The 12,041-nt window shown below is 39.9% G+C and overlaps 1 protein-coding gene across 1 annotated transcript in view; it reads right to left on the bottom strand.

Annotated features, from left to right (window-relative positions):
• Positions 1–5,701: 5,701 nt before the first annotated feature.
• The window catches only part of LOC119356661 (kinesin-like protein KIN-14I), a 10,296-nt gene continuing 3,956 nt past the window's right edge, over positions 5,702–12,041 (bottom strand). The window contains exons 7-23 of the mRNA XM_037623643.1: positions 11,819–12,000; positions 11,612–11,727; positions 11,400–11,502; positions 10,916–11,068; positions 10,689–10,835; positions 10,390–10,596; positions 9,818–9,982; positions 9,611–9,754; positions 9,344–9,484; positions 9,044–9,238; positions 8,837–8,963; positions 8,545–8,747; positions 8,268–8,450; positions 7,983–8,078; positions 7,281–7,478; positions 6,471–6,742; positions 5,702–6,272 (exon numbers count right to left, since the gene is read on the bottom strand). Coding sequence (XP_037479540.1) covers positions 6,080–6,272; positions 6,471–6,742; positions 7,281–7,478; positions 7,983–8,078; positions 8,268–8,450; positions 8,545–8,747; positions 8,837–8,963; positions 9,044–9,238; positions 9,344–9,484; positions 9,611–9,754; positions 9,818–9,982; positions 10,390–10,596; positions 10,689–10,835; positions 10,916–11,068; positions 11,400–11,502; positions 11,612–11,727; positions 11,819–12,000 — 2,825 coding nt within the window. The 3' untranslated portion in view covers positions 5,702–6,079. The remainder of the gene's footprint in view (positions 6,273–6,470; positions 6,743–7,280; positions 7,479–7,982; positions 8,079–8,267; positions 8,451–8,544; positions 8,748–8,836; positions 8,964–9,043; positions 9,239–9,343; positions 9,485–9,610; positions 9,755–9,817; positions 9,983–10,389; positions 10,597–10,688; positions 10,836–10,915; positions 11,069–11,399; positions 11,503–11,611; positions 11,728–11,818; positions 12,001–12,041) is intronic.

The raw sequence follows: 12,041 nt of genomic DNA, 5'->3' as shown, positions 1-12,041 counted from the left end.
GCTCACTGTTCATCCCATCGATGGGCTTCAGTTAGCAGCAGTAGCGAAGGAATCGCTCAATCGGGTTCAGTTAACAGCCATCGATCGATCGCTCGGGTTCAATAATGCGTAGCCTGCAGTGCAATCGCTCGGGTTCAGTTAGAGCCCAACGCCTTGCTCGGGTTCAGTTAGAGCCAACGCCTCGCACACACGCGCGTACGTGTACGAGAGAAACGCGCATCGCTCGGCCCCCGACCTCCCACCGTAACCGGGAACTCCCCGAAATTTTCCTCCCCCTCGCTTCTACCACGGTTTTTTCCGTCATGGACGGCCCAAAGAATGTCATGCAGCTGCGTCTCCGGCCCGCCCAGGACGAAAAGCCGATTTTCTGTCATGATTTTTTTTCATATAAGTAGGAGCCCATCACATCTATGATGATACCGGGTTTTGTCACAATTATCGTCATAGAAGTGTCATATGTATGACAGAAAAAAAATCGTTCGGCCCAAAATGTCATGGATGTGTCTTTTTTTTGTAATGTTGACAACAACTCCTTTGTTGAAATTCACCCTTATTCTTTTTGTGTTAAGAATCAGGGAATGAGGAAGGTACTACTTCAAGGCAAGGGTAGGAGAGGTCTCTACCCGATTAGGCACACGAGCACCGACGTCAAGAAGCAAGTGCTAAGTGCTACCAAGCTATCTCCGGATAGGTGGCACCGACGTCTAGGGCATCCCTCTTCTGTTATTGTTAGCAAAGTCATTAGTCAAAATAATCTGCCGTATGCCAGTTATTTCAATAAAGAGTCTGTATGTGACGCATGCCAAAAAGGCAAAAGTCACCAACTTCCTTATCCAAAATCAATAAGTGAGTCAAAATTTCCTTTAGAGCTTGTGTTCTCTGATATTTGGGGTCCTGCTGTGGAAACGGTAGGAAGAAAGCAATATTATGTGAGTTTCATAAATGATTTTAGTAAATTTACATGGATCTATCTTATCAAACACAAGTCTGAGGTGTTTCAAAAGTTTCATGATTTTCAGAAACTTGTAGAGCGACAATTTGATCGCAAAATTCTTGCTCTCCAAACAGATTGGGGAGGGGAGTATGTTAAACTCAACTCCTTCTTTACCAAAATAGGTATATCTCACCATGTCTCCTGCCCTCATGCGCACCAGCAGAATGGTTCAGCTGAGAGGAAACATCGCCATATCGTTGAAGTAGGTTTGTCTCTTCTTGCTCAAGCTTCTATGCCCCTGAAGTTTTGGGATGAAGCTTTCATTGCCGCAACCTACTTGATAAATCAGATGCCTAGCAAAGTGATCAACTTTGAAACACCTCTTGAACGACTTTTTCATGAAAAACCCAACTATTCTATCTTGAGAATTTTCGGGTGTGCCTGCTGGCCCAATCTCCGACCTTACAACAATCACAAGCTTCAATTTCGCTCCAAGCAGTGTGCTTTTCTTGGGTATAGCAACCTTCACAAAGGCTTCAAATGTCTTGACATTTCCACCGGGCGTGTTTATATTTCAAGGGATGTTGTGTTTGATGAAAACGTATTTCCTTTCTCTACACTCCATCCTAATGCCGGTGCTCGTCTTCGTGCTGAGATCCTTTTGCTTTCACCAGATTTATTAAATCCTACTGATCAAGGGGGTGAACATGTTGCTAATGATCATTTGTTTAATAATCCTAACCCTAACGGAGACAACAGTGAAAAAAACAGCACTCCAAATCGTCATGATTTTATGCAGCAGCAGGAGGAACAGGAAACGCCTAGTGCGGAACATGAAGCAGATTCGCCTGCACCTGCGGGAGTGGATCCCGCGAGATTTAGTGGCAGGGGGCCGACTGACGTGCTCGTGGATCCCTAGGAAGATCTCCTGACGCCTCCTGGCCCCCGGTCGGGGGGGCTAGTGGTGATTGGTCGGGCAGACCCGAACCGCCCTCGCCTCCGTCTGGCGCGCGCCACGCGTCAGGCTCCCACATGGGCGGACCCGGCACGCCTGGTACATCTTCATCATCACATGGGGCGGGTGGTGCGTCGCCTGGCCCACGCGCACAGAACCTGAGCCCAGGCAGTGCACCTGCACGGGATACAAGCTCAGTCAGAAGCGCGGTGGTCGAGGCAGATTCGCCCGCCTCTGCTCGGTCGAATCGGGTACGAGGTGATGGGCTCGGATCTTCTGTGGCTGGTAATTCAGTACATGACCATGCACAGTTATGGATGACTACGCGTGCACAAAAAGGTATTTTGAAACCATCAAAGTTTAAAGATGGAATAGTCAGGTATGAGAAAAACTTCAAGTTTGCAAACTTTGGGTCCACCGGTGAACCTCAAAATTTGTTAGAGGCACTAAGCAATGATAATTGGAAAAAGGCTATGAATATAGAATATGAAGCTCTCATGAAAAATCAGACTTGGCACTTGGTTTCTCCTAAGCAAGGGAGGAATGTGATAGATTGTAAGTGGGTATACAAGATTAAAAGAAAGCCTGATGGCATAATAGACAGGTACAAGGCTAGGCTAGTGGCTAAAGGCTTTAAGCAACGTTATGGTATTGATTATGAGGACACATTTAGTCCAGTTGTTAAAGCTGCTACTATTAGACTTGTTCTGTCTATTGCTGTTTCCAGGGGTTGGAGTCTTCGTCAATTGGATGTGCAGAATGCGTTTCTACATGGCGTTCTCGAGGAAGAGGTTTATATGAGGCAGCCACCTGGTTTTGAGGATGGCTTGAAACCACATCATGTGTGTAGGTTGGACAAGGCCTTGTATGGCCTAAAGCAGGCCCCCAGAGCCTGGTATTCAAGATTGAGTATGAAACTTCAGCAACTAGGTTTTCGAGCCTCAAAAGGAGATACTTCTTTATTCTTCTTCAAGAGAGGGAAGGTGATCATCTTTATGTTAATCTATGTTGATGATATAATCGTTGCTAGTTCATCACAAGATGCTACCTCGGCTCTGCTAAAGAATTTGAGAAGTGAGTTTGCACTTAAAGACTTGGGAGAGTTACATTATTTCCTAGGCATTGAAGTTAAAAAAATGCATGATGGTATTATGCTAACTCGGGATAAGTATGCCAGAGATATAATTAAACGGGTAGGCATGAAGGATTGTAAGCCTTCCAATACACCCATGTCTACCACTGATAAGTTGTCATTGCATGAAGGGAAGGTGTTGAGCACCGAAGAGGGAACTAAGTACAGAAGCATAGTAGGTGCACTACAGTATTTAACTTTGACTAGACCTGATATATCATTTGCAGTAAATAAGGTCTGTCAATTTTTGCATGCTCCTACCTCCTTACATTGGACAGCTATCAAAAGAATACTAAGGTATATTCAAGGAAGTACTGGAATAGGGCTCAAGTTATGTAGATCTCCATCAACTGGAATAAGTGCATTCTCTGATGCGGATTGGGCTGGGTGTCCAGATGATAGAAGGTCTACTGGAGGTTTTGCTATTTTTCTTGGGTCTAATCTTATATCTTGGACTGCTAAGAAACAAGCAACAGTATCACATTCCAGTACTGAAGCAGAATATAAGTCTCTGGAAAATGCAACTGCTGAGGTAATGTGAATTGAAACTTTACTTAATGAACTAGGAACCGGAAGATCACATGTGTCACAATTGTGGTGTGACAACTTGGGTGCAATATATCTCTCTGCAAATCCTGTATTTCATGCCAGAACAAAGCATATAGAAATTGACTATCACTTTGTTCGTGAAAGAGTAGCACAAAAGCTATTAGAGATACAGTTCATTCCAACAGGAGATCAAGTTGCTGATGGTTTCACCAAGCCTTTACAAATTCGACAGTTTCAAGCCTTCAAGAACAATCTAAACCTTGGTGAGTTAAGATTGAGAGAGGATGTTAAATGATAGGCTTGTAGAAAATGTATAGGCTAGTATTTTGTGACATGTTGTCACGTATTATGTACACGTACATGTAATCTTGGGTGTGCGGCAGGTTGTTAGCTAGGATAGGTTTATCTTTGTATAGCTTGGAGTAGAGGCCAAGCCTAGTAACAACCTGCGCAACCTATCTTGTAATCTTGACATCTCTATATAACACGAACGCGTCCCTGCTGAACAGCATACGCTTCCACAATTTTCTTTCTTTCATCCCCTATGCTCATCAACATCATAGCTGACATATAGGCCGTTCTAATCGATAGAGCTAAAGCAGATGAGCAGATTAGTGTAGTAGTGCCACATATAGATGATGGAGGCTGGTCTATTCTACAGTATGCAGACGTAACATGAAGATATTACTTTGTGCATTCGAGCAACTATCAGGTCTAAAGATTAATTTCCATAAGAGTGAGTTATTCTGTTTTGGGGAGGTTGAGATTTTTGGTTGTGCCTCCGGTAAATTTCCATTAACATGTTTAGGTATTCCTTTTCATTATAGGAACGACAAATGCTGAATGAAAAAGGGTATTAGAACGGTTCAAGAAAGGACTTTGTAGTTGGAAAGGAAAACATATTTCTTCAAGAGGTTGTCTTACACCGATTAACTCGGTGCTTAGCAGCCTTACCTTGTATATGATGTCCTTTTTCTCTATAACAAGAGGTGTGCTTAAAAAAATTGATTAGTTTCACTACATTTTACTAGTGGAGTGATGATCAAAAGAAAAAAGTATCGATTGGTTAAGCGGAGCATTTTGTGCTGCCCTATAGAGCAAGGGGGGTCTAGGAATTCATTATTTGGACATAAAGAATGTTGCCTTGCTTAGCAAGTGGTTGTTTAGCCTACTGACAATTGATGGAGTGTGGCAACAGTTGATAAGTACTTATGTAGTATGCCCTTATTGGAAGTCCAGTGAAGAGCTGGAGATTCGTACTTTTGGGCCAGCGTCATAAAAGTGAAGGGAGATTTTCTCCGCTTTGGTACTTTCATGATAAAGGATGGCACCAAATCAGCTTTTGGGAGGAAAAGTGGTTGAGTACCGCTGTGCGGGAACAATGTCCAAATCTTTGCTACATTGTAAGGCACAAACAGACTATTGTGGCAGAGGTCATCCAAACTTCCCCCTCATATATTGGATGTAATAAGTTTTTATATTACGGGGTGGAAGGAGTAGCATGAATAGTTAAGTTTCTCTAACTTACTGATATTCTTCTCACACCTGAGCAAGACGTTTTTCGCTGGAACTTAACTCCTAGTGGGGGGTTCTCGGTGAAGTCTCATTATCTTGCTCTTGTGCATTGTGATGTTCCCGGTATCTGTGGAAAATTAGGGTGCTGCTCAAAGTTAAGATATTCCTTTGATTCTACGAAGCGGAGTAGTTCTAACAAGGGATAACTTGGCTAAATAAAATTGGCAAGGCAATGAAAAACCTTTGGTTGATTGAATTTATCATTCAATCATCATGGACATTACTGAATCTTACAAGTTTTGGCAAAGTATACATTATTACATCTTTTTCAATATGGTCAAATTATGTTTGTACAGCTGGCCTAGTTAGTGGTTGGTTATTTACACCTAAACTATGCTGAGGGATCAGGACGTTAGAATGTGTTTATGTGAAGGTTATCTGAGCATGACACGGTAAAGGAAGATGCAAAATGTGGCCAAGTATACCGGCAAGTGCAGAGATGTGTTGTCAGGTGTCTGATTGTGAGGATACTTATCACTACTTGTGACACCACCAAAAATATCTGACTCCTCTAAGACTCCTCCAGGGATTCGTGAATTGCTTATATCCATAGAAATAGACACTTCGCAACCATTTCATCATCGATGATAACATTGGTAATCATACCCAGCGCTGACATGTCTACATAGAACTAGAAGGCACGACAATCACCGCCAAGACGACAAAAGAAAGTGGGATTTTCTCTCCTAAAAACTCTTCATCCCTTCTCCTATGAATGTGTACTACAGGCTCTTTGTACAAACAGGCGCCGCCGCCATAATATATAATCGCTAACTATACAATTGGTGTGCAACATTTTCAGATGATACCGGAACATTTCCATCAGCTACGTCGGTGTTGTGAATGCTCGACAGCACTGGGTCACCTCTGGGGCTGGGTGCGAGAACACAAACCAGGTGCATTCAGGGAGGGCATCAGCAGTGGTATCTCGCCCTCAAGCGGTCAACCGGGTGTCAGCTTTCTCTTTTGATATCCTCTCTTCCTGTATTTCCTCCAGTTCATCGCCCTCGCTCCGCTTGCCTGCTTGCTCCTTCCAGTAAGAAATCAACTTCTTCAACCGCATGATTTCTTTGGGGGAAACGTGCTTGCTCGTGTCGTTGACAATGCAACGTACTCGTGAAGCATACCTACAGCAGTCAAAAAAAAATGTTAGTAAACAGCTGAAAAATATCGCAGAAGCTATGCACATGATGCAGGACATTAAGCATGCGATGCAAGAAAATTCATTTAAGTTTCCGTATCCACGAAACAATCTGAGGGATACAGACAACGATGGCAATGAAAAAGAAATGCAAAAGAGTAAATAAGCAATGGGAAATCCGTACATGAGTGAGTTGTGAGTCTCCTCCAAGTTTGATTCCGCTGGTGAAACATTCACAAACATCAGGGTTTTTGCATTGCCTCCAAGTGAATCACTCATAAGCATTGTCAACTTATGGTTCCGGTAAGGTATATGTTGTCCATCAGAAGATAAAGCACCAATAACATCAGCCAATGCAGAAAGGGATTTATTGATGCTCTGTGCTTCTTTTAATTGTTTTCCTGCTGAACCGGACTTTTTCACCCTCTCAGAACCAGCAAGATCCACAAAACTTAGCTGTTAAGGAATGCCAATGTCAGGAATTTATTAAGAACAAATAAATTAATGCATATTACAGAACTAAACAAAATGAAAATTATGAAACAATAATTTGATTATGAGCTAGACTAATAAGGCAAGCCTAACGAGACCACATTTTCTGAAAGAAATAAAAAGAATTCCATTTGACTAGAAATGGTGACTGCAAGGACAAACATATAGGAGAGCAGAAGTTTGTTCTTTTGGGGAAACAAATGTCATAATCAAAAAGACTTTAAACTAAGCAAATTGAGCCTTAGCAGTTATGGTAGTTAAAATATGTCTACACAAGAGTAGTTTTCTAGTTTTATTCCCGAGTGTTTGCCAAATCTGCATGAAGTGAAAGATATGACTATTTTTTACAGCAAGCATACATAGTTCTATAAATGTAAGAAGTGTTCACAATTGAAGGTAGACTATCAGAACATGCAAATCTCTGATAAGAATAACAGATCAAAAAAGACAAGCTGGGACTCAACAAATATTATGTGAACTTTTCAAGTTCATCCTGTCATACCTTTCCTCTTGCATAAGATTGAGTTTGGAGATTGGTGCTTTCAATAATTATTGAAAGGATTAAATGAGATCTTGAGCTCTCATCATTCATATTTGTTCCAGCAGTGTGCCTTCTCTCAGAACCTCTTGTTATTATAGTTTTCAATTCTTCAAAACTTGAAATGTTTACAACTGTGACATTTTCAACAGTAACAACACCCTAGAAAGAAAAGCACAAGTTAACTAGGTGCATAGAAATATAAACATCTACCATTCATGAAAGAAATGCTTCCGCATGTTAAGGGAAGTGACTCCACACTCTACACTTCCCAAAATAATTGTGCAGGTGGCGACGATGAGTTTCCCTAACCACCACTATTACTCTCAAACTATAGTTATTTAGAATGGTGCAGCTTTATTAGCATATGAAATAGTCATTATTACCAAGGAGTGGTCTATTATCTAAAAAATGATAAAATTGTCTGCTCTTCAACAACAAAAGTTAACCAAGATAGCAAAAAATAGTTAATACCTCCAAGAGCTGTTGCTCAAAAGTCAAAAGCACACAACAAAAATCAAACAGGGGAACTTGTAAATTGTCTTACTGAAGAGCTAAAGAAAAAGTAAAATGTGCAAATAAAGAAGGATCATAGGATGACCATTAACTCTAGCGAGCTGTATGAAAAATGGGAAGTAAATGCAAAGAAGGAAAGAGCTTGTATACCTTGGAGTCCTTTTTTATTTCTAATTTTTGTCGCATAGCATTTTTGGGCAACAACAGGTCCACAAGATTATCTTGATAAAGTTCCACCATATATGCCTGGACATTATATGATAACAATTAGTCGACAAAGGATAACTAAACAATGTGTAATATTCAACATTGGAGTGCCAACAGTACAAATCATTTCATCAAGATTGAAAATTATAGTTTGTAGAATAGTCCAGAAAGGAGATGTTTTCCAGGCTATATGAAACCATATAAAATGCACATGAAAATAGTTCTTACCTTCAAGGAAAATGAATACTTGTTGCCATCACGCTTTATCACCCTAAAAAGTTCTGCTGTAGCCCTTGGAGTAAGACCAGGATTGTTGTCTGAACCATATATTGTAAAAGTCTTCCCGGAACCAGTTTGACCATAAGCAAATATACAAACATTATATCCATCAACAGCTGATTGTACTAGATACTGCACCATGTTCAGCAAAAAACAAAGGTGAATAATCTCAGATAAGCAATTTATATTACGACAGAAAGAAAACCTAAATTTAGATATATTCTACCTTGGTGTCCTCGAAAACATCTTCTTGAGTCGTATATGCATCGAAAACACGATCATATATGTGTTGCTTTGACTTGTCATCTTTCCACGGATGTGCAATTGTAAATTCATCAGGACTGCATACAATATTCTTATCCTTTAAAGAAAGTTCCTTGTCGTTTAGAGGACGCAAGCGACAAAAAACTCTTATTTTTCCTTTCATATCTGTGAAGAGTTCCAGCTCAATTTATAATCAAGTTATTGGCAAAATACCATAATAACTACAGTTGTGTGAATACTTTATTCTACCATACCTTCAATTGTGTTATAGTAACGTTTTCGCAAAACCTGTTCTTGCTTATAAAGACTTTCAAGCTCAACCAACTGTGCTCCTTGCCTCTTAAGAATCTCAGCGGTCTGTTGGTTCTTTCTGTCCACATCCTGAAGAGATGCACAATGGAAGTATGTGAATTTCTACAGAACCTAAAAGAGACTGAATGTGGATTTTTTCTTACACATACCGCTTTAAACTCTCTTAACTCATCAAGCTCCTTGAGAGTATTTTGCAATGTATCCACCTCAGTATTTCTCAAGGCAAGAGTTGATTCAGCAACATTTAATGACTGTGTTGTACTTTCCAATTTTTGCTCCAGTGTAGCTGTATGAGCTTTTAACTTACGACATTCATCCTCATAAACTCTTTGCATTGTACTTTTCTGCATAGTTGAAGTAACAATATTTTCAGAAATATGAAGTGAATAAAGTATTCACTGCAAGACCAGGAACAGGAAAAAGGAAATGTTTGATGATTAAACAAAAACCTCTTCACTTTTTGCCCTCTCAAGCCTTTGAATCCTCTGTTCGAGCATATTCCTTTCCATAATTAACTTCTTTGATACTTCTTTTGATGCAGCAAGCTCTTTTTGACAAGACTTCAACTCCTCCTCGAGCTTAGTCAACATCTTTTCAAACACAAGATAAACAAATGAACCATGAAATATTTGCAACCATAAGTTTGGCCACAGAAGTTAGAAGCAGGACATGCCATGCAAAACTCAACCCTAATGTACATGATTGTTGTAAAATACCTCAATGCCACTGTTGACGCTGCCTACGGTCGTCAAAGTATCTCTTTCACAATGATTTCCAGATAAGTCTGTTTTGGTATTGTTCTCTTGGCCCTGACCATTTGTTAATTTGGTCTCCAGTCTATTTTTCTCCACCAATGCAACCTAATAAAATTGCAAGTTAGATGATCCAAACAATTTAACTGTACAAATTGCATATCGCCATACCTGCAAAGAAGATTCCTTTTCATCACATAGGGATTTTAGCCTATCCCGCTCACTTGTTACTTCTTTAATGATATGTCGTTCAGATTGTAAGGTGTCTCTTAGCCCTTCCAATTCTTCTTGCATCTCTCTTTCTTGTTGTGTCTTCCTCTGTAACTCATCCCGCAACTAACAATAAAAAGGGACCATTAGAACTTAGATGATCAGTTATGTAAAAAGATGATGCCATTTTCTCCAATATGTTGCAAGACAAAGGTTAGATTTCAAAAACATCAGCTAACTGGAATTTTAGTCTTTCTTTATGAAAGAAGTCATGTAAACTGAAAATTGCAGATACACTTGTGCGCATTACAAACTTGTGCATAACTAGCCAAAAAAATCAAATGTTTATTAATTACATGCATGGTATTACGATCCTTTTGACCTACTGGCGGTTCGTTACATTTTTAAATCCAATTGCAATGAAATGATCTAGATTTCAATGTAGCAGTGTAGCACTAACATGGAAAAAATCTGGAATGCTTGCACAACGTTTACCAGGTAACAAGACATTTCTCACGAAGCTCTGAACTCACCTGGTCTGCTTTCTTCTGAGACTCATCAACTACTTTTGACAGTTCTTGGACACGTTTGTCATACATTTCAGCATTTGGTGGCTTATCTGCTTGAGAAACATCATTCTGAGAAACCGTGCTAGTAGCAGAGCCAGAACGTGCTTTTGAATATCTGCGGAGCATCACATCATTTATATGTGTTTGAAGTGCTACGCATATTTCTTCACCCTAAAAATATAAATACTTGGTTATTTTGACCCAGTTGACAGCTTTATAAGATTATGCTGATGTACTATCTCCTGTGTGAGGGTTCAAAATACCTGCTTGGTTTCAAACTGAAAGATATGAAGGACACCAGCAACTCGCATCTTAAAGAAAACAGCAGTATTGCTGCTCCCAAACTGCATTATGTCTCTCAGCTCTGCAGAATGTAGGTATTCCTTGGGAACCGGACGAAAAAAGTGAACCTGCGTTAAAGCAGAATTACAAGATTAGCTTCAATTAGAGAAGAGATATACAATTTTCATCATAAGAAAAAGTATCTTACCCCTCGTTTGTTGATTCCCAAAATGATTCTTCCAGGTAGAAGTCCTATTGGGTCATCAATTTTCCGAACGCTGAAGAAAACTGAATTGCCGTATGGAAGAGTTCTTAGGATTCTGAGAAACTGGTTCCTTGCATCATCTTTTGACAAGTGTTCCTGGATGCAACAGTGAAATACTTAGATAATTGAGGTATCACATGTGCTTGCCAATGTAGATTCAGATCATGGAATTTTTCATTTCACCAGGGCATGCATCAAAATTAATTCATTGAGAAATTCACAAATAACTAAAATTTAAAAAAATATCACTTTCTTACATGTTAGTACATTGTAATGCATCACAAATACACTCACTGCTATGAATAGTGCAGGACATGGAGATGAATAAGAAACATGTGTTGAAAATTAAGTGCACAAATTTGCGTGATGTGATGCATCTACAGTTGATACTACTCAATAGCATAAAGTTGCACGGCTAGATGAATACCATTAACTGATAGCGTGAGATGATGTCGAGCTCCCAGTCTCGCTTTGCTCTAGTAATTGCAACTTGTCTAGGTAGAAACCTCTCTAGAAGAGATATCCATTCACTAGCAAAAAGACAAAATGGCATCTCAGAAAGAAATATGATGAAATACTATTACGAAAAGACTATGGAAAAACGAAATAAGAGATGGTAGAGCCTTATAAATTACGTACACGCACGACTCAGGATTGTCAATGAATCCAATCTCAACCAATATTTGCAGGGCAGTGAGTTGTGCAGCATCATCCCTGCCAACTGGGTAGTTGCCTAGAATATAATCATGTTGTAACTGCAGAAGAAGGATATTGATCAGTGTTATGTTAGATTACCTGCATAGCCTACGAACTGTAAGCACTTCAACTGGCTACACAAACCAGTACCTGGACATATGATAGCTGAACGAACATCGGATCAGTCACAGCCTCATCAGACTCACGAAAGAGGCGTTTCTTAAATACAAGTTTGCAGTGCAAAATTTCTCCTTTGTTGCGATCCTTAGCTGACTTGAATTCAGATAGCAAGTCCCCAATGTACTTGTTATCGTCTAACCCAATGTATTCCTCTGCATGCCAGAAATAAATAGATAAATTTAAATTTTGACTG

Source organism: Triticum dicoccoides, chromosome 2A, assembly GCF_002162155.2.
Source record: "Triticum dicoccoides isolate Atlit2015 ecotype Zavitan chromosome 2A, WEW_v2.0, whole genome shotgun sequence".
In the NCBI taxonomy this organism is placed as follows: Eukaryota; Viridiplantae; Streptophyta; class Magnoliopsida; order Poales; family Poaceae; genus Triticum; species Triticum dicoccoides.
Note: the sequence above shows the minus strand (reverse complement) of the source record. Positions and strands in the feature narration are given on the sequence as shown.